Source organism: Bombina bombina, chromosome 2, assembly GCF_027579735.1.
Source record: "Bombina bombina isolate aBomBom1 chromosome 2, aBomBom1.pri, whole genome shotgun sequence".
In the NCBI taxonomy this organism is placed as follows: domain Eukaryota; kingdom Metazoa; phylum Chordata; class Amphibia; order Anura; family Bombinatoridae; genus Bombina; species Bombina bombina.
The window spans coordinates 1,109,243,749-1,109,266,250 of NC_069500.1; the positions used below are offsets into that span (position 1 = coordinate 1,109,243,749).

At 36.8% G+C, this 22,502-nt stretch overlaps 1 protein-coding gene across 1 annotated transcript; it reads right to left on the reverse strand.

The window, feature by feature from the left end:
* Window positions 1-61: 61 nt before the first annotated feature.
* On the reverse strand, window positions 62-10,279 carry FGA (fibrinogen alpha chain). The gene is made up of 6 exons (XM_053703758.1): window positions 10,172-10,279; window positions 7,890-8,012; window positions 4,344-4,527; window positions 2,535-2,680; window positions 1,451-2,426; window positions 62-900 (listed from the first exon to the last, which is right to left on the reverse strand). The coding sequence occupies exons 1-6, from the start codon at window positions 10,223-10,225 to the stop codon at window positions 191-193; spliced, it is 2,193 nt and encodes a 730-aa protein (XP_053559733.1). The 5' UTR covers window positions 10,226-10,279; the 3' UTR covers window positions 62-190.
* Between the last annotated feature and the right edge of the window lie 12,223 nt (window positions 10,280-22,502).

Consider the following 22,502-nt stretch of genomic DNA (forward strand, 5'->3'; position numbering starts at 1 on the left):
TGTATACCTTAGCAGCCCATTCTTTGCAAAACAAGAAAAAAACACAGCAACACACAAGAAATCATAGTAAAATGAATGATTTAGTATTCTTTCCACTTATATATTTTGTTACATTTAAGTCAGTTTAAATTAAAGTATAAAAACACATTATTTTGCTTTCTATGGGAGTGCAAGACTGTACAAGTAAAACTTAATTTGCCATGTCTACAGGTCGAATTTTCATTTTAACAATCTTGAGGGAATAATCTACTGCCTTAAAAGGAGCCCAGACAAGGCCATTTTCAATTTCATAAGGAACATTATTCCGTGGGTCATATTGACCTCCGGAGTAATAAATCCCATTCAGGTTTGCAGCCTGACAGTTGTTATACCACCACCCCCCGCCATACATTTCTGCACAGTTTTCTTCCCACTTGTCACTGTCCCTATCAAAAGTACTAAATTTCATGTTAACATGAGAGGTATATTCTCCATCATCTTTGGAACCTTCTATTAGAGCATCTCCAGCTGTGCCTTCATACTGTGACACTTTAAGGATGTAGCCCTCTGATTCGGACCCTAGCTGGAAATCATATTCAGCATAAACCTTCTCTCCAGACCAATCCTCCAATTCTACTCGAAGAATACTGTCTTTCTGTGTCAATAAATGAATATATTCATTGCCCAGCCAGACTTCTCCTTTTCCATTGGTATCTATGTTGCCAAATCCATTCTTGTAGTCTTCCCATGTCCTATTAAAATTCACAGATCCATCTTCTCTCTGATGAATTATGAGCCATCCTCCCAAACTGGTGTCTTGATCGCAATACACTGAAAGCACTTTATTGGATCCTTTTGGCCTGATTTTGAAGATGCCACTTTTGGCACCAGAAGTATGTTTATGGCGGATATCATCACAGTCTAAAAAATAAATTCAGTTTAATCTGGTTTACTATTATTAGCATAAATAATAAGGCTACCAGGGCTGTTCATAAATGATGAATTTTGATATTATGAATGGTTGAGGGCATTACATGTTATCTGTATAGCTATGTAACCTGGCGTTGTCAGCTGCTTTTGGTAACATAATAACATAATTTAATCTAAAACTTTGAATTTGGATAACTAATCATAGAATTTAAAAATATTTCTAATGGACCTGCTATGTTTAAAAATTACATATAGTGTATATTTGTCTAAACCAATTTTTTTACATTTTGTTCATACAGCAATTTTTATTTTATTTATGATTTGCACCTTAGTTCGAACCAAAATAGAAAGTCAGAACAGAAACTAATTTATTGTAGGATCTGGGTGAAAAGTGATCACTACTAATATATTACGTTTTAAGATTCCTTTGAAAGCCTCCCGGTGGAATGGTTCTTTAGGTAGAAAGCAGAATTATGTGTTTCCGGCTCAAAATTGATGTTCAGTGGAGACTGACTCTGTCTGCACTATCATTTTGATTTACCTGTCCCAGTGTAATCTTGAACCAGCTTCACTTCTGATGTCACCGTACGAGCCTTAAAATCAGGTACGTCTTCTTCACTATTTTCATGCTGGATAGGCCCATGGTCATCAAATGTTAAGGCACTTTTCCATATTGTACTACTTTTACTAGACGAAGAGCTTTGTGTTTTGCTTGGGTTAAAGCTAGGTACACCAAATTGTGAATGACTGAAATCATCAAATTCAGACTCTCCCAGATCTGAAAATGGTTCAAGAGTTGCATATGTTGTTTTGGAGACTGTACCCTTACTGCTGCCGCTTTGGCTAAATTGTGTTTTGCCTCCTGATGAACTAGCAAAGAAATCCTCAAAGTTAGGTAAAGATGAGGTATCTTTCAGACCACTGCTTGAAGAGATGTGTACATTGTATGTGTCATCAGTGACTAAAACACCCTTTCCAAGCTTTTCACACTCCTCTCCTCCACTTACAGTTTCAACTACTTCCTCTCTAGGTCCATCAGGTCCATGAATAATTTTCTTTTTAATAGTTTTCGTACATGAAACAACTCGACTTTCTGTAGTTACAGTTGTTTTATCACCCCCTGTTTGTACACCCTTGTCACCTCCATAAACTATAGTTTTGGAACCCTGTGATGGCAATTCTTTCCCACTGTATACAATAGAAGAACCCAAAGAGGGTTTTGTTACCTCTTGTCCTTTCCTTTCTAAAACAAATGCATACTGATTAATGTCAGTGAAAACTGGATACTGTGCTTCCTGGCCCTTCTGAGGCAGGGATTTGTAAATTGTATCAACTGCAGAGTCCTTAATTGGTCTCATTTTCAGCACACTTATGGTATTTGTTTCAGGCCTCATGTTAGTAGACTCAGCTTGCAACAGTTGTTTTTGGATGTTGTCATAACTGTCTTTATCTACTTGGTAACTAACATATTTTGCACAAGACCCTTTGCATGCACGGATTTTGATATCAATGTCCACCTAAAAAAGAAAAGAAATAGAGAAGAGAACATTAGATGGATTCTAAGAAATGTGTTTCATCTTGCTACACAAAATAATAATTTATAGAGTGAAAAGTAAAACATTTACCTCAAGACGCTTGATTTCCACCACCTGATCCCTAATGTTGGTCTGTAATAATTTGATCCTTTCTATCTGGCTGGAAACCTTCAGCTTCAGAATTTCAATTTTCTTTCTGAGGTCTTCAGATACTTGGTTATATTTTCCATCACTCTCTAAAGAGGTAAACAAAAAGAGCTTTATTAATGGTTTGTAATGTAAAAGGATTACTTATGCATAGTAAAAAACAACTTTGCGATATACTTTCATTATTTTTCCCCTTTTTATGTAATTTAATTCTTAAAACTGTCCTTTGTCTTGTCCTGATATCTGAAAGAGCACATAGCAGAATTCACAAGCCTAAAACCTGCAACATATCTGTCTCTACCGTGCAGTTTGTAATATTATTTTTTTCTGCTAAAACCATACAATAGAAATTTTGTTAAGACACCATGGCAAGCCCTGTCTTCTTCATACAGAAGTCCTCCTCCAAATAAGGAAAGAGGTGAGTTTGGCCATTGAAAAAGAATCACAAAAGAAAACAAGGTGTTAATCTGTTTTAATAATGTTCATACTCAGCTGACATGTTAATCTATTGTAGAAAAATGTTGTAAATATAGGGTTTTTACAGTTTGTTTAATTTCCCATTCTTTCTATTTCATGTTCAACTAAGTGCCTTTGTGTCATTTTTTTGCCCTTGACTACAAGAGCACAGAACCATCTTGCTATATTTATACAATAAAAACAATGTAGCAGAATATTCATTCTACTGGGACAAAAAATACACGGAATAATCAAGGCTTCAAATCAGGGGTGTTCATTCACTTAATGCAGTCACATTTTGTTTTGCCAGTTTTACTACTAATGAAGACACACATCTGTTGTGACATGGTAGAATGAGGTGTCTTTCAATAGACAAACATACACAAACATTCATATAGGCTCTTCCTTAATTTAAGACATCTCCATCAGCAGTCATAGTCATTAGGAGACACTTGTGCTTAAATATTCCTTAATGATTTAGACACATACAATATTTAGTTTATAGAAGTTGAAAGGATGTTACAAATGCAATAAGTTAAAAATGCAATAAATTCTGAATTATGGCCGTTGGTCTTAAAGAGACATGAAACCCAAATTTTTTCTTTCATGATTTGGGTAGAACATACAATTTTAAACAACTTTACAGTTTACTTCTATTATCAAATTTGCTTCATTCTCTTGTTATGTTTGTTTAAGGAGCAGCAATGCACTACTGGTTTCTAACTAAATATATGGGTGAGCCAATGAAAATCGGTATATATATATGCAGTTACCAATCAGCAGCTAGAACCTAGGTTCTTTGCTGCTCCTGAGGTTTCTTAGATAAACCTTTCTGCAAAGGATAACAAGAGGAGGAAGCAAAGTAAATAAAACAAATACATTGGAAAGTTGTTTAAAATTGTATGTTCTACCAAAATCATGAAATCATTTTTTTGGGTTTGATGTCCGTTAAAGGTTGGACAAGCCTGCTGAAAAACAATGCTTCCAAAATAGTATTATATGGAATCATATTGTTCCATTTTATGTGATTAGGAATTCCACAGTTAAAAGGGTCCCAAAAGGCCTCTCTCTCTGGAAACTGAGAAATGGAGTAAGGAGGCCAAAGTTTTACTTGTACATTATTGGATATACATTTATATGGTTAAAGTGAGTCTTTGTAACATGATATGCACTTTGAGAGGAGCATTTCATGAGAAGGTTTTGGGTTGTGGAGTTAATTTTATTAGCCCTAAAATCAGGTTGGTTAGCCCTCCACATCAACAAACAAAAAAGTTAAATATCTTTTACAGTACTTACCCTGGGCCTGAATAAAATTATCCTTGACGTACTCATATGTTTCTTTGGTTATCACATCTACAGTTTTGTAATTGACTTCTCCATCCTTTAGTTTTTTTTTAATGTTATCTATTCTCTTGCCAAAATCTTTATCGGTTTTATCAGTCAGACCTTGAATTCTGCATCCTGAGGGACATTTGGGACCCTGTGGATAAGAACCAGAACTTTAATTTCCTTTCACACATGCATACAAAAAGAACATTCTATATTCAACAATACTATTAATTTGTCAATTTTTGTAATTTTACCAAAGTTATACTTTTTGGTGATAAAATAAATGCTGATGTAAATATTTTCATGTCTAAAAATTTTATTTAAAAAACCTTCAAAAACCTATGGACTATAAAATATACAGAACATGGTCTGGATGTAATATATATTGTAACAAAGCAGGGAAAAGAGAATTAGGTTATATTAAGTATATGAAGGCTGAATTACACGTGATATAAAGGAGCAAGCAAATATACCATAGAATTCTCAATAAAATATTCCCAATACAATGATATACAATGTTTTACTTGCGTAAAGGGATACTGGACTCAAATCTTTCCTTTCATGATTCAGATAGAACAGGCAATTTTAAGCAACTTTCTTATTTCCTCCTATTATCAATTTTTCTTCGTTCACTTGGTATCTTTATTTCAAAAAGCAGGAATGTAAACTTACGAGCCGGACCATTTTTGGTTCAGTACCATGGATAGCGCTCGTTGATTGGTGGCTGCATTTAGTACAAATCGTTGTACTTATGGCATAATTTAAAGGGAAGTTAAACAGTAAATTTATTCTAGATATAATGATGTATTCAAATCAAAGATTAACCTAAGAGTTATATGTAGATGCCTTTTTAATATATTTGTTTTTAAATATTGAAGATTTAAGTGTAAAAGTTTAGTTTCTATGAAGTACTCTAGTTTCTAAAAAAATGAATGAACTAGTTTTTTATTTCTCTAAGTCATCTGCTGCAAACAATTAGGGAAAAATTTATAAACTAGGCAATAAAGCAGAGTCTGTGTAAACAAGGCTTTTTGGAAACCCACACACCCTTGTATGGATAGCCTATTATACTGCCTGTTTTATATCTGCCCCTAATTGTTTGTAGCAGGACAGTAATGTGAAACCTTAAAGGGACACTGAACCCAAATGTTTTATTTCATGATTCAGATAGAGCATGCAATTTTAAGCAACTTTCTAATTTACTCCTATTAACACATGTTCTTCATTCTCTTATCTTTATTTGAAAAGCAAGAATGTAAGTTTAGATGCCGGCCCATTTTTGGTGAACAACCTGGGTTGTTCTTGCTGATTGGTGTATAAATTCACCCCCCAATAAACAAGTTCTGACCAGAGTACTGAATCAAAAAAATAGCTTAGATGCCTTCTTTTTCAAATAAGGATAGCAAGAGAACGAAGACAATTTAATAATATGAGTAAATTAGAAAGTTGCTTAAAATTGCATGCTCTATCTGAATCACGAAAGAAAAAATTTGGGTTCAGTGTTCCTTTAAGTTCAAACATGGTGGTGCACATTACTTTACAGAAACTCAGTAGAATTTCAAAAAAATAACAATTTTCAGAGTTCACTTACAGAAAAATGGGACAAAAGAAATAATGAAAGTATCTTGTAAATATTTTTTTAACTACACATAATTAAACATTTTTATTGCAAATTGACACTGTTTATTATCCCTTTAAATACCAGAAATGTATTGGTATATAAAGCCTAGGAAAGTTATAGAGGCTAAGCTATGTTTCCACTGACATATGTACAATGTATAAATTAAAGTATAAAAGGTTAACCCTCAAGGAGTACTAATTATTTAATTGTTCCAATCTTAAATAAAATATATCTATCAATGTATCTGCCTATCTACTCACTTAATTCGTATTAAATACTAGTGTAAGCTATAACAATTTACATATTGTTTTCAAGTATGTTTTCTCACTTGGACTAAGGTATGTTTTAAAGTTACTCTTTTAATGTTTGGTACCCAAACTTATTGTGGCATTGTTTCACAAGTGACAACGAAATATGTGACTGAAATTGGTGACCTAGAATCTATTACATTTTTACAGTCACACTTAAAGGGGCAGTCAACACCAAAATTGTTATTGTTTAAAAAGATAGATAATGCCTTTACTGCCCATTCCCCAGCTTTGTACAACTAACATTGTTATATTAATATACTTTATAACATTTAAACCTCTAAATTTCTGCCTGTTTGTAAGGCACTTCAGACAGACTCTTATCACATGCTTTTTTATTAGCTTTTCACAACAGAAGACTGCTAGTTCATGTGGGCAATATAGATAACATTGTGCTCACGCCCGTGGGTTATGGATGACATTGCACTAATTGGCTAAAATGCAAGTCAATAGATAATAAATAAAACATCATGTGATCAGGGGACTGTCAAAAGAGGCTTAGATACAAGGTAATCACAGAGGTAAAAGTATATTAATATAACTGTGTTGTTTGTGCAAAACTGGGGAAGGGGTAATAAAGGGATTATCTATCTTCATAAAAAAAAAAATTCTAGTTGGCTGTCCCTTTAATAGTTACCTTATATTTGTTGTAAGACAGGGATGGTCAACTAGGGGCCCGAGAGCAACACGTGGTCCTCTACATTTGTTTGTGTAGTCCCGTGAAAAAGCAGAATTAAAAATGTGAGCCATAGTTTTTGTAACCCCAGGAAAAAGAGGAATTAAAAATGTGTGTTTTAGGGGGGCCACAATTTAAATGAGTCCTCTGGAGAGGAGATCAGCAGACAAAGAGTAACCTAAATCTGGAGATTTTTAGGAAATTTTAGTTTTATTTGTGTGTTTAATATCCATATATTTATATGTGGTCCTTAAAGGCTTCTAAAATATTTATTTTCAAGACCCACATATTAGAAAATTGGCCATCATTACCATAATATCAGAAAGCACTGATGAAAATATATCAAGCCCAAGATATGATATTATACAATATCATTCATTTTATTTTTCTGTTTTTTCTCCCAATTAATTTCAATAACAGCAGTATGCTTCACACACTGGGATAGTCAAAGGATTATACATGAAGCTTGATCATTATATGTATAACATTTTTACAAACATTGTCTCAAAAGCTGTTGCTATATGGTGGTCAACCCGCATGCATGAAAAGGAGCTACGACCTTAATTGTATGCTCCAACTAATCATGAAATTTTAATTGTGGCAATGGATTTAGTTTAAACTTATGTAAAATAGTGAACATCAAGTCGTAGAGGTAATTAAGGAATTTTCTGCTTAATAAATTATCAAATACACTGAAGTTCATTTTATTTTTATTTCAATATGGAGGTACAGTATATGATACATCTAAACACATATAACGGTTTATAACACTTGAATTACTTTTGAATGCAATAATAATATTCCCTTTCCTCAGTTAGCTTTGATTTTGAAATGTGTCATCTTTGCATAAATTTCATAAATGGGACTGGGTTCACATTCGTATATGAATTATGTAAATTATTTCTTACCCAGTCTTCATCAGAACAGATTGGCCAGTTCTTCTCTTGCTTGCAATCAGAACTGGATTTCTGCTCATTTATTCTAGGGCCACGGATGTTTCCACCTTCTGTTTCAAAGGCACCTTCTTCTGACTTTTATTAAAACATAAAAAAGGCAAATAAAAAAGATTATAATTACATCCCCAAAAAGACCGTTCATCAAGGCAAATGTGATAACAATGTGGGCACAAAAATCAACATTAAGAGAGACCAGATTCAATCCATTAAAATATTTTGCTATTTTAATCTGCTAAATTTATCTTTTAAAATGCAAAACTAGTTTAATTCATATGCACTATGTTAACATGATAATCAGTAATGCAGATGCTAAATAATCCAAATAAACTAGATAACTGTGATTATGAACTTGGTCTGTTTTTAAAAGAATGATCCTTCCATGTTTTGTTACAAAAGAAAAAATAAATAATTAAAATAAATATTTCCCCCCTTGTAGAAATATGTACATTTATTTGATGTCAATAAAATGGTATTCAGTTAATTAACCACATAAAATACCATTAACTTCAGTGAAAAATGTATTGTATATAATTGCCTTTATTTTACAACTGGGTGAGATTAATAATTAGATATAATGAACAATTTTAATAAAAAAAAAAAAATCAGAATTATGATAACATTGGAAATAATTGTTTTCTTTTATATTCATTGCTAAAATCTATAAATAATTCTTGTTTTTCTGATTTAATTTTCAATTGTCCTTATTAAATGCATGCTTAATAATATTGTAATTATCTATTATTATCATTACATTTTCATAACATAAAATATAGGCATGCATAATGTAATTGAAGAATTGCAGCACAGTATATCTAAATTGTAATATTATAAATTATGATGACTATGATGTGAATGATAAATAATAATAAATACATTATTTTTATTATTATTATTATTATTATTATTATTAATAATAATAATAATAATAACAACACTTTCTTTATTTCATCTGAAAACACAACTGTATGTTAGTGTACTATAATAGTAATAATTTTAAATGACTACTCATTCTTTATAATGAAGTAAACCATATAATATTATGCATAAACACATCCATTATTATACATATATGTTTAATTAGGATGTATAAATCTGTTTATAAAAATTAGAATAATCAATGATAACTGTAGTTATTTTTTGTTTAAACTGCACTTTAAAGAGTGTTTAATGTATTGATATGATAACTAATGGTACTATATATTGATGCCAACTATTTAAAATATTTTTTGTAATTAAAGAGAAAGTAAAGTAAAAAAAAATGTTAATGATTCAGATAGAGCATGCAATTTTAAACAACTTTCCAATGTACTTCTGTTATCAAATTTGCTTCATTCTATTGGTATCTTTTATTGAAGAGTAAAACTAAGTAGGCTCATAAGAGCTCAGGAGTGTGCACATGTCTTTAGTACTCTATGGCAGCAGTGTTTTGCAACATTGTATAACAAAGCTACAAATAGTGTTGCAAAACACTGCTGCCATAGAGTGCTAAAGACACATGCACACTCCTGAGCTCTTATGAGCCTACCTAGTTTTACTCTTCAATAAAATATACCAAGATAACAAAGCAAATGTGATATCAGACGTAAATGGGAAAGTTGTTTAAAATTACATGTTCTATCTGCATCATGAAAGTTTAATTTTGACTTTATTGTCCCTTTAAAGAAGAAACCTTTTTTGCTAACATGTAATCTATTATGTTTTTTCTAACATGCTACCACAAACAAAATTATAGCAAATGCAATTGTTGATTTAAACATAGAATAATCTATCTAATGTTTAAAGTAATGTATATATTTTGTAACTTTACTTCTGATTTTTTTTTCTTTACAAATTAAGTACATTTATCATAAATATATTTTCTAGATATAAACCCATGGAATTAGACAGTTTTCATTCTATGAGACATATTTTCTTGCCAAATACATGTAAAGAAATTTAGTAAAGTAGAACACAATCTCTATTAATAATTTACTGAATCAGTTATAGTTTTTAATAGTTTCTTGTAAGTACAGAATTTCTCATTTTAAAGAAAGGAAATATAATTTGTAATAATACCATGATATTTGGAAGTGAGTTACAATGAATTATAACACATTTATAATGCTAATGAAGAAAGCCTTAACTACTTCAATAATTATAAATCAAATGAATTATCAGTAATGAATGAGAAAATAAAAAAATAAAAACCAATACAAAAGAGTGAGATATATGTGAATAGGGAAATATTATCATACCCATACTGAGCCTGCAAGGCAGAGCAACAAGGTGATTAGTGTTGGTCTCAGCATCTTTTCCTCTTCAGCTGCCTGAAGATAGACTATTATGCGGATATCTCAGCTTTTGTGCCCTTTTAAGCCTGAAAAATAATCTGAAGTCAATTATTAAGTTACACTTTGTTTACTTAGAAAACAGTATCTGCAAACGGACTTGATATGTCACTGCCCTTGTCACTCTTGCACAAGCTCTGAGCATATTTATTTAAGGCTGTTTCAGATGACCTAGTGTTCCATCAATATTTTTTTGACAAAAACTTAGATAACCATACAGAGAGAAGCAAACACTGAATCACCAAAGTCCGATTCCCAACTGCAAAAAATTGTATGCAACAGTTCAATTTTTATGCAACTTATAGAGCTTTAATGTGTAACATTCTAGTAATGGTGGCAAAGGTCCAGCAGGTTGCTGGGAATTTTGATATAGTCATTTAAAAACAAATCTACGTTATCCAATTATTTCTGACATTCTTCTACTTACAATGAAACAGTGTTTTATTAATCTGAAATTATGTTATTGTCTAAGCATAATGGATAGGATATGTTTATTTACCAAAGATAAAAAGTTTTGATCAGTTGTGCAACATAATGTGAGAAAGAATAGACATTGGGTAATACTATCAACAATTAATACTGTCTATTAGCAACACTTTTTATGAATTTGTTGAATATATTAAGTGGAGAATCATTTCCTCAGAAATATTTTTTTTCCACTAAATTGTTGGAGATAAATGGACAGAGCTAAGTGACCTCGTGTTTCTATTTGTAGATAGCCCTTTTAAGAAGTTTTAATATAAAAATTCAAAGCTGTCACATACTTATTGCCCAATTGTCCTCTTGTACTCATTACAGGGTCCATTGATTGTGCAGGATATACATCAAAGAAAAGGGACATTTTATACGTTGATTTGCTAACATCCAAAACAACTGCCATAGATTTTCTGACTTTTGCATTGTAGTTGTATAATCTCACACTTGCTCATATACAGGTAGATTACAAGTTATGCGCGTTAGAATGGTATTTAACGAACGCAACAAAAGTTTCGTTATTTCACCCTCAATACCACTGCCAGTACAAGTTTTCAAACAGTCGGCATGTGCATGCGACATGGTTGCATTGTGCTATATACTGCTCAAAATACAAGCGCTGTTTTGACGTGCTCGTGCACACTTTCCTCATAGACATCAGTGGGAGAGCGTGTTAGAAAAAAAACTAACACTTGCGATCGCGGAATGAAAAGCTCTGTAACGCAGCCCTATTGATGTCTATGGGGAAAAAAAAAGTTGTTTTTAAACCTAACACCCTAACATAAAAACCAAGTCTAAACACCCCTAATCTGCCGCCCCCGACATCGCTGACACCTACATAATGTTATTAACCCATAATCTGCCTCTGACATTGCCGACACCTACATAATGTTATTAACCCCTAATCTGCCGCTCCCGACATCGCCGCCACTATAAAAATTCATTAACCCCTATTCCACTGCTTCCTGACACCGCCACCACTTTAATAAACCTATTAACTCCTAAACCGTAAGCTCCCCACAATGAAATATACTAAATTAAACTATTAACCCCTAAACTGCAAGCCCCCACAACAAAATATACTAAATTAAACTATTAACCCCTTAACTGCAAGCCCCCAACAACAAAATATACTAAATTAAACTATTAACCCCTAAACTGAAAGCCCCCCACATCACAATAAACTAATTTAAACTAGTAGCCCCTAAATCTAAAGCCCCCCTAACTTTTTTTAAAAATTACAATTTTCCTATCTTAAATTAAATTAAAACTTACCTGTTAAATTAAAAAAACTAAGTAGCATAACTATTAAACTAAAATTAAACTAACTACTAATTAAAGAAAACTAAAATACACTTTAAAAAAATCCTAACACTACTATAAAAATTACAAAGTATCTACTACAAAAATTTAAATTACTAAATTACAAAAACCCCCCACTAAATTACGAAAAATAACAAACGAAATTATCAAAAATAAAAAAGAATTACACCTAATATAATAGCCCTATAAAAATAAAAAAAGCCTAGCATACAATAAACTACCAATATCCTTTAAAGGGTAAACAGCTCTTTTACCTGTAAAAAAAACACAACCCCCCCAAACAGTAAAACCCACCACCCAACCAACCCCCCAAAATAATAAACCTAACTCTAACAAAAACCTAAGCTACCCATTGCCCTGAAAAGGGCATTTGTATGGGCATTGCCCTTAAAAGGGCATTCAGCTCTTTTAAGAAAAACCCTAAAAAAACACCCAAAAAAGTTTAAAAAACCCTAACACTAACCCCCGAAGATCCACTTACAGTTCCTGAAGTCCAGACATCCAACGGCGAAAGGTCTTCATCCAGGCGGGGAGGTCTTCATCCATCCGTTGTGGGGGGCTTGCGGTTTAGGGGTTAATAGGTTTATTATAGTGGCCGCGGTGTTGGGGAGCGATGGAATAGGGGTTAATAACTTTAGTATAGTGGGGGTGATGTAGGCGGATGGCAGATTAGGGGTTAATAATATTTAAATAATGTTTGCGATGCGGGAGGACGGTGGTTTAGGGGTTAATAACTTTATTATAGTGGTGGCGATGTCGGGGGCGGCGGAATAGGGGTTACTAAATTGTATTAGTGGCGGCGATGTCGGGAGCGGCAGATTAGGGGTTGATAACTTTAATATAGTATTTGCGGTGCGGGAGGGCCTCGGTTTAAGGGTTAATAGGTAGTTTATGGGTGTTTAGTGTACTTTGTAACACTTTATTTATGAGTTTTATTTAACAGTTTTGTTGTGTAAAACTCAAAACTACTGCTCTCAGATGGCGGTACAAAACTTGTCGTTATAGAGTGTAACGCAAGCTTTTTAGCCTCACCGCAAAACTCGTAATGGCAGTGCTATGGAAGTCCCATGAAAAAAACGTCATTTTTACGAGTGCGGGAATGACGTTGCATTATAGACTAAAAGGCTGCAGTACAGCTATACCGACAAGACTTGTAATGGCTGCGTTGCTGTTTTAATGCTGAAATTACCATTTTGTCAGCGTTAAAAGGCGAACGCACAACTCGTAATCTACCAGATACTTTTTTTATCTAATTACAAAATCAAGTGACATTATTTGTAGCATATTTTATGACATATTTCGATGAGTTTCGTTGTTTTAGTTTATAGGCTAATTATTTTATCTATTGACCAATTTATGTAAAATTAATGTTGTACCAGGTTTATGTTATGGAATAGAGCTGAATCTTTAGAGATTTGCTGTATAATGTTTCTGAAGATATTTTTTATTAGTATGGCAAATTGTACAGCTCAATGGTGAATATGATTTTATGGAAGCAGTATCTTATTTTTGACACCACAGAGTCTCACATTAGCGGTCATATGTGCAGTCTGTGTTTAAATGTGTTGTGTTTTGTGTGATCTGAACATAATCACCAAGAGTTGCACAGGACATTTACATGTTCCTCATAAGCAGATAAAGGTGAAACATTGGCAGTACTAAGTTCACATACTCAGAGTGGATTTACTTTGCAAAATATGAGTGCAATTGTGCTTGTCACAGCTGCCATATTATTACTGCTAAAAATGTCACCGTGGCAACAGGTTCTCCTAATCCTAAACCGTCTTAAGATCCACATCAGCTGGAGCTGGAAGTCGTCCGGAGACCATAGCGGTTCTCTGTAGTCTCAGCTGTTTGATTTCGGTACTTGGAGAATAGTCGTCACAGTCTCCCTTTAAGCACAGTGTACGGCAGCACTTTGCAGTAGTTGAAACACGCCGTTCTGAGCTGTTTGAGTGATCTTGGCACAGGAACTTGAGTCTGGATCACCTGAATGATAAAAAAGGTGGGTGGAGCAACGCGTTTCAGCCCGTTCTGGGCCTTTGTCAAGCCCCTGTATCATAGAATATCCGGTCTTTTAAACCGTCAGTCTCTTATCCCGTTGGCTGCAGCTAGGTCTTTTGGTCCCTTCAGAATCAGATCTTTTTTGAGTCTCCCACGTCCTCCTTTCATTCCTCTCTGTCGGAGGCCCTTCTTTTTCTTTCTCTTGTGTCCCTTTGTGGTAATGGACTTGCAATTAAATTTGGGCCTTGTCCTCCCAGTCAGCCTTTGGGAAAACAAGAAAAAAGTTTTCCCAAAGGCTGACTGGGAGGACAAGGCCCAAATTTGATGTGGATCTTAAGCTGATTCCTCTGGGATCTTTCTTGGCTTAATTATTTTAGTGATTGTTTTTAGTTTTGTGTCGACTTATATAGGGAGACCCTGTTTTTTAAACTGTTACTACACATTGTCAACGCCTGATCAGCATTATTTTAGGTTAATTTATTACCATTGCTTTATATTGTGTGTATGTGATATTGCTGTAATAAATTTATATTTGTTTCATTTTTCGCTCTCTCTGTGAACCATTGTTATACCGCAATTTCAAGATTTATTTGTTAATTAATCACCCGCATAACTAGAGGTTTGTTCATATTAGGTTTTCTACTACCTATGCTAATTTATTATAGACATCCGATTCACATATCTGTGTCTTTAAAAAAATATAAGTCATATCTTTCACCTAAATTAAGCTGTTTTGACAGCACCAGAGGTTCTATTGTAGTATCTTTGGATACTGTTGTGTTTTCTTTATTCTTGTTGTTTGGAGTTAGAGGAATCTCCATTTACCTACTGGCTTTTTTGGTGTATTTTTCCAGCACAGTGTGATTACTATTTTTTCTGGTTAACTATAACTTTTTTTGTGCAATTTTTTTTTTTTTTTAAATAAACAGTGCATTAGCAAAATTAGCATTTTATAGTCTAAATTGAGCATGGTTATCTTAAATGCTTTTCTGTGGCCAAATATTGTGTAGGATGCAACATGAGCAGAATAAAAGGAAAGCTTTCATTCTATTGGCTGATTTTAATTTGAAAATTAAAATCAGCCAATAGGAATGCAAGGGTACCCCTATATAAAAGGGGTACCTCACATTCCAAATTCAGTGTGCGGCTGGGGACTGCATGAAGAGGACCTCCGTGTTCAAGCTCAGAAAATGAAGACCACCGCTGCCACCGACACTGCCGCTGGAATGAATATAAGAAGATGGGCCACCGTAGAATAAAAAGATGGTTCAAGAAGGACCACCACAGGGATCAAGATGAAACCCGACCGCCATCATCTTCGTGCCTTTTCAGGGCACTTTTTAGATTATATTTTTTTTAGATAGCTTTTATTTTATTTTGGGGGTGAGGTGTTATTGTTAGATGGTTGAAGGTTTTTTTTTCCTGAAAAAGAGCTGGATCACTTAAGGAAATGCTCTACAAAAGGCCCTTTTAAGGGCCATTTGTACTTTCGTTTTAGAATAAAGTTTTTTTATATTCTGGGGTGTTTTTTTATTTATTTTGGGATATTAAAATAGGCATACATCTTTTTAGTGGTAATTTCTTTGCTATTTTTTGTAATGTAAGTTTTTTTTTAGTAATGGTGGGGTTTTTATTTTTAAAGTAATGTAATTTTTTTTGGTAATGTTAGGATTTTTTTTTTTTCAAATTCGTTTTTATTATTGAGGATACAACAAAATAACACATAATCTACAGATACATCTGCTTGGTAGACATTAGCAGAGATTGACAGTACAAGTAATTAAATTATACATGTGATAATACAGTGCATGCCTTTCAGATAGCCTAGGCAGCGGCATCTTGTTATACAGGTGTATCATAGACTCGGTAGCCATTCATTAAGAGATGGGACTTTGGTCCGACAGTTTGCACGTATCCCTCAATATTTTATATATGTTTTTTCCATACAATAACATTCCTAACTCTAATAACATAACTCAACTCAACAAACCCTAAATAAACCCGAAGAATCGGATAACCATACCTTAACTAGGTCCCTGTGAACCCAAAATGTAGGGCATTGCATAGGCAGGTGTGAATGCACAGTGGGCGGGGGGGAAGGATAAAAAAAATAAAAAAAAAGAGGGCGGGGGGTGGGGGGGTGGTCGAGAGAGAGGGAGAAGAAGAGAGAGGGTGACTAAAAGAAAGATTCAATAAGGATTATCTCCGAATCGCTGGCTCTGACTTGCGGTTGCACTTCCCCCGAAAGGGCCGTCAACTCCCCCTAAGGGTTGCGTCTAGCATTATTTCATGGTGTGCGAAGGGTTTAAGGATTTGAATTTGCTGGCCTGTCGGCAGTTTCTCCAAAAGGCATTTCCATTTCCTCAGGAAATGTGGCAGTCTATGTTTGGTATCCCAGCATGTGTCTTGTCGTTCTATAAATAAGTGTTTAAAGAGGGTTTTCTTGAACTGTGCCACCGTAGGGGAACGGTTTGAGCACCATAGGTCAGGATACAATGTTGTGCTAGTAATGTGCAAAGCGTTAAAAGGGGCCGTACTCTAGGATTAACCGCAGTCCACTTAACTAAATATATGTTAGAGAGATTGAAAGAGACATCTACACATAGGACAGTCCTGAGCCAGTATTGCACACAACCCCAAAAACGCCTAACCAATGGGCAATCATAAAAGTAATGAGCCAGGGAGGGGTCAGGCAGCTGGAATTTCACACATCTATTTGGGTGGTTGGGGTTCCATTTTGCCCTCCTACTAGGAGTGATGTAGTCCCTATTAAGTATCCTAATCTGTGCCTCCCTCAACGACAATGCCAGGTTAGCTACCTTAGTCTGCACTAGGCTATCCTGTAAATCCTGAATGGATATCTCGGTGGCAGTATCCAATCTCAACCGCTCCAGGACCCCAGACTAAACCACAGCAGTGTGCCTTCGAAGAATTTCCTGATAAATTCCTGAAATGGAGAAGCCCCCCATTTTGAAAGAAGTCTGGGGGATTACAAATGGTGCCTGAGACCAAAATTCTGAATTTTCATCCATTAGTGCTCTAGCATAGTGCCTGAGCTGCAGGTAAGCATAACAATGCTGGTTAGGGAGATCAAAAGCAGCTCTCAGATCCTGAAATGTCCTGACGGTGTGCGACAGTGGATCCAGAACATCCCCCATCCTCCGCAAGCCCCTCGCGCTCCACACACCAAATGGGGCATGTTCGTCTCCACTAGGGAAACAAAGATTACCCTGAATGGGTATATATTTCGGTGCCGGGTTTGGATGGTTCAGCAGCTTATGCACCCTTAACCAAACTCTGAGGGGGTCCCTGTACATAAGATTGTTTTTAACATGTTGGGGCACATCCCTCCACTGACAGTAGGGGAGATACGCCAAGCTGCAAGACCCTATCACATTCTCCTCCAGCTGTTTATCACAAAAGTGCTCTGTGTCCAACTGCCAGTCTAGCACCAATCTTATCAGCACCGCCCAATTATAGTATTGGATATGTGGCAGGCCAAGGCCTCCGCTAAGAAAAGGGTGTACAAAATCTTGGGCAACAAGGACATCTTAAACAAATGTATGCGTCCTGTGAGACTCAAAGGAAGATTCTACCAGCTAGTCAGCCTAGAGCAGATCAGATCACATTGGCTCGTGATGTTGAGTCCATACAATTTGTGAGGGTTCCTATGTAGTTTAATACCTAGGTATGTGAGGGAGTCAGTCACCTCCACAAAAGGATACGAAGCAGATTCAGAGGTTTGTCTGTGTAGCCACAGTATTTCAGACTTAGTATTATTTATCTTATAGCCTGAGAATCGGCCAAATGATTCGAGCGTCTCTAGTATGGTCGGGGTAGATTGTTTCGGGGAGTCCACAAACAACATGTCGTCCACGTATAATGCTAAGTGAAGCACCCTAGAGCCCTACCCCTGGGAAGATTTGACGCAACCTTACTGCCAAAGGCTCCAAGGCCAGGTCAAAGATCAGAGGGGAAAGGGGGCACCCCTGCCTGGTACCTCTCTCCAGGGTAAAACCAGAGGAAAAGCATCCATTCACCAGGATATGAGCGTTAGGCATTGAGTAAAGCTTTTTCAATATCTCCAAGTAAGGGCCCCGGAAGTTAAAATGGCCCAGAGCTTTGAAAAGGTAAGGCCACTCGACTCGGTCGAAGGCCTTCTCCGCATCAAGAGAAAGGAGAAAGGCCTCTGAATTGTCTATCCTGGAACAAGTCTGTTCTCTGTTCCAATAATGATTGATGACATGGAGTACACGCCTCAGGTTAGTCACAGGAGTACGCTGGTATACAAAGCCTGTTTGATCGGGGCCAAGGAGGGTGTGCAAGATAACTTTTAACTGATTTGCAAGAATTTTAGTGAATATCTTGTAGTCCGAATTTAAAAGTGAGATGGGACGATAAGATCCTGGCTCTAAGGGGTCCCTTCCCGGTTTTGGAATTAGGGTAATAAAGGCAGAGGAAAAGGTGTCAGAGGGGTAATCGTTTTCACAAAACAGACCATTGAATAGTTTATTAAGTACTGGGGATACTTGTGGCAAGAGCATACGATATAGCTCTACAGGTAGGCCATCAGGGCCCGCCGCCTTGCCCAAGGCAATTGCTTTGGTCGTAATCTGCACCCCCTCCAAGGAGATCAGAGCATTCAGGGAGACTAACTGATTCTCAGTCAGATTTGGAAGCGACACCGTTCTCCAAAACCGTTCTAGTGCCTCTGCAGGAGCTTCAGGCTGTTTAGCATATAGCTGTCTATAGTATGATGCAAAGCCCTCCGCAATCTCCATTGGGGTGTTGTATACAGTGCCCTTAAGTTGTATAGCTGCAATCTCATGTCAAGTCTCTTTTCTGTTTACCAGGTGGGCAAGCAGCCTACCCGATCTATTGCCATATCTGTGAAACTTACTTGCCGATTTTAGCAAGTCAGATGCCGCTCTCTGTTTCAAAAAGGCGTCCAACTCCTCCTTGGACATTATGAGTGCATCATAAGATTCTCTGGATTTGGTTGCCTCATAACATTGGCAAGCGTGTTCCAAAGTACTCTGCAGTTCATCATGTTTAAGTTGTGCTTTGCGTTTCAAATTGGCTACGTAGGAAATGATGTGTCCCGTGAGGACAGCCTTGGCAGTATCCCAAAATAATTGGGGTCTGTCCAGGTGCTGCTGGTTTTCCGTGTAGTAATCATTCCAACAGTGGATGAGATACTTTTGGAAAGCCTCCGAGGTCACCAAATACGATGGGAACCTTAGCGTGTTTCTATTTGGTCTGGGTGTGAAAAGCTTCAGTTTCAATCCCACTGGGGCATGATCCGAGAGCACAATCGAGTTGATTTTTGTCATCGCCGACTCTGGGTATCAGACAGTCCGATATCCAGAACATGTCTATTCGAGAGAGGGAGCCCGCCGTTTTAGACAAGCAAGTATAAGACCTTATCATAGGGTGCCTCCTTCTCCAAATGTCGCACATCGACAGATCCACTCGCAATTTTGAAAAAACCTTACCTTCAAATTTCCCTTTGTATCTCAAAAGCCTGGCACTGTCGTCTACCGGGGCCAACCAAGATCTGTCTACCCTTGGACTTGGGGTGAGATTGAAATCCCCCCCCCAGAATAAATGGTATACCCGTAAATGGTGCCAAAGTTTGAATCAGTGTATCCCAAAAGGTCATAATTTTAGAGTTTGGTGCATATATGTTGCAAAGGATGTACGTACTATTCTGGAATCTAACTTTTAGTATCAAAAATCTACCACTGTCGTCTTTATGTGTGTGTAGGACTTCAACTGGACGCTTACCAAACAAGATTGCTAGACCTCTACTGAAGCTAGTGTAAGAAAGATAGCAAACTGATCCCACCCAGGTTTGTTGCAACTTCTCATGTTCAGCATCAGTTAAATGGGTTTCGTGGAGTCTAATTTCTGCAAATGGGACAAGATCGTTCTCCTCTTTACCTGAGAGTTAATACCCCCTACGTTGCAAGATGTCAGTTTAAGTGTAATTTATCCCAACAATTAGGCAGAGCAAAGAAAGTGAGGTAAGAGGAGGGGAGAGAAAAAAAAAGGGGGGGGGGGTTCAGTACCAAGGAAGTGGACTTATATTAAAAACAGTATAAAAATTTATATCCCGAAACAATCTCCATCCACTCCCCCCCCCCACCTCCACACACCCACCCAACCACACGTATAATGTGAAGCCTACACAGTTCTGACCTAATTCCCTGGCATAAGGAGTAACAACAAATAACAGAATATAGGGATTGAGTAATGCAATACATGAGGAGTGACCTGACAGTTAAAGATATATATCTAGGCTTAAAGCATTTGACTAAGGCATAATATGGCAATAAAATACTAACGCATATATGTATCTTTGGATGGCATTTGGCTAAGCTTTGAAGTACATTGCGATCGTGAAGGTAGTAATAGGTAATACAGTACTGAAATTGACTAAAATAGCAGATAAGTATTGACATTGCATAGATAAATACACATTGACATTTAGAGCCTTCATAGGACTGGTGATAGCACTTCCCAAGTGGATCCGCATAATGCAGGCCCAGGAGAGCCGTCTGTCCCGCATAAGAACAGACAGCAGCATATTGAAATAGACAAATACATACATTTATACACATCTTTTGTCGACCCTTAGGTAATTTTTGGGATACATTAGAATCCTTGGGCAGGAGTGTAAAAATAATTGTAAGGGACAGATCCCTGAGAGAGAACATCACCAGAACAGATCCACCCCAGAGGGTAAACTCCAGGCAGGTTAGGCAATAGTTCAGGTACAGTAAAGTCTCATGTGTATATCCGAAGGCAAAGGTGAGATGTAACAAACACCCCTCCATGACATAAGCCCCCTGCTGGGGCAACTCCCTTTCAGCTGTATTCAGTCCAGTATATATTAAATCTAAGATGTTCCATCTGGGTGTTAGCAACAATAAAAATAAAAATAAAAGAACTAAACAACTATTAAATATAGTTAACATTGAACACTTTGTCCGGTGGGAGGGCACAGAGGGTGGAAGCAGGGAAAGGAGCTCCGCTGCTTACAGCCCCTAACTTGGCGAAAAGCCTCACAAGTGCCCCTAAAATACGCTGAAATCCTTGGCAGGGGAAACCACAACTGCCCGGACACACATCAGCAAGGAATCAATCATCGGATTCCCCCGCCGCAAAAGCCGCCAGACAGAAGAAATAGGGACAAGCTGCAGCTGCAGCCGCAAAGTTACCGGACAAAGCCAGACTCCACACGACCCCCAAACACCAAGCAGGGGACAAGTGTCAAGACCTCAAGTACCCGGTAAGAGCCCTGAACAAATTTTTAAAGCATCCGAGGGGCCGGGAGGGAAGGTCCAGATAACGGCGGGAACGCCGCCATTTTGCTAATCTGCTGCCGGACCTCCACTATTAAACACGCAACACAATAAAGGCCACAGCTCACCTAGGAGTGAGGTGAGAACCAGATTAACTGCGAAAAACTGCAGTGAAAAGTGCTGACATTTACTTTCTACATACCACACTCGCACAGCGAAGGGAAAAGCCCCACATAAAATCACATAAACTGCAGAATCGCAGGGAACAAAAACCAAGTCACAGGGGGTAAAGAGAACAGTCACGCAAGGAAAAGGGCATACAATCACACATGCTGCATGCTCGCTCAGACAATGAAAGACAGGCCAAAACATTAAGAAAACCTGCTCCTTGAAACTGGCTCTCACTTCAGCCCTGGAATTAGGGCACACTTTGAAAAAGCTACATTGGGAGCCCTGGTGGCTAAAATCTAAAACCACTAGAACCATTAACCCCTTTTTCAAACATCAACTGTAACTCATACATCATGCAGGGCTAGAGGGCTCAGGCCTAGACCCCCCCTGCTCACCCACCGCTTATCAAGCATATCAATGGCCTTAAGTTTGACATCATTCTATGATCTGAAAGGAAACAGACAGAAGCTGCGAATTTGTAGTGAACCAAATATAAAAACACACCATATAGGGCAGCACTAGCTGGGACTTTTAAAGCTGCATGCAAAAATACTATAACTCCTATAACAAAAAGACAGGAACAATGGCTAGCAGACTTAAGAATGCTGACAAGAAAAGAAATCAAGTGGACACGACACAGACACCTATAGAGGCAGAGGATATGCCGAACTCTATGCCTATGGACACCCACCCAATTGTCTCACAGATCTCTGCCCTGTTCTTACCGAAAATTGAACAGTTACAAACAGGGATGGACTCACTTACAACAGAAGTAAAATCTTTTAATGGCAGACTCACTCAAGTGGAACAAAGGGTTGCAGAGGGAGAGACTCGCCATAGAGAAGCTGAGACCAATATTCAAACACTGCAACAGCAGAATGATAGGCTATGGGCCAAAATCGACGACCTGGAGAACAGGTCCAGAAGAAACAACCTACGGGTTGTAGGAATTCCAGAGT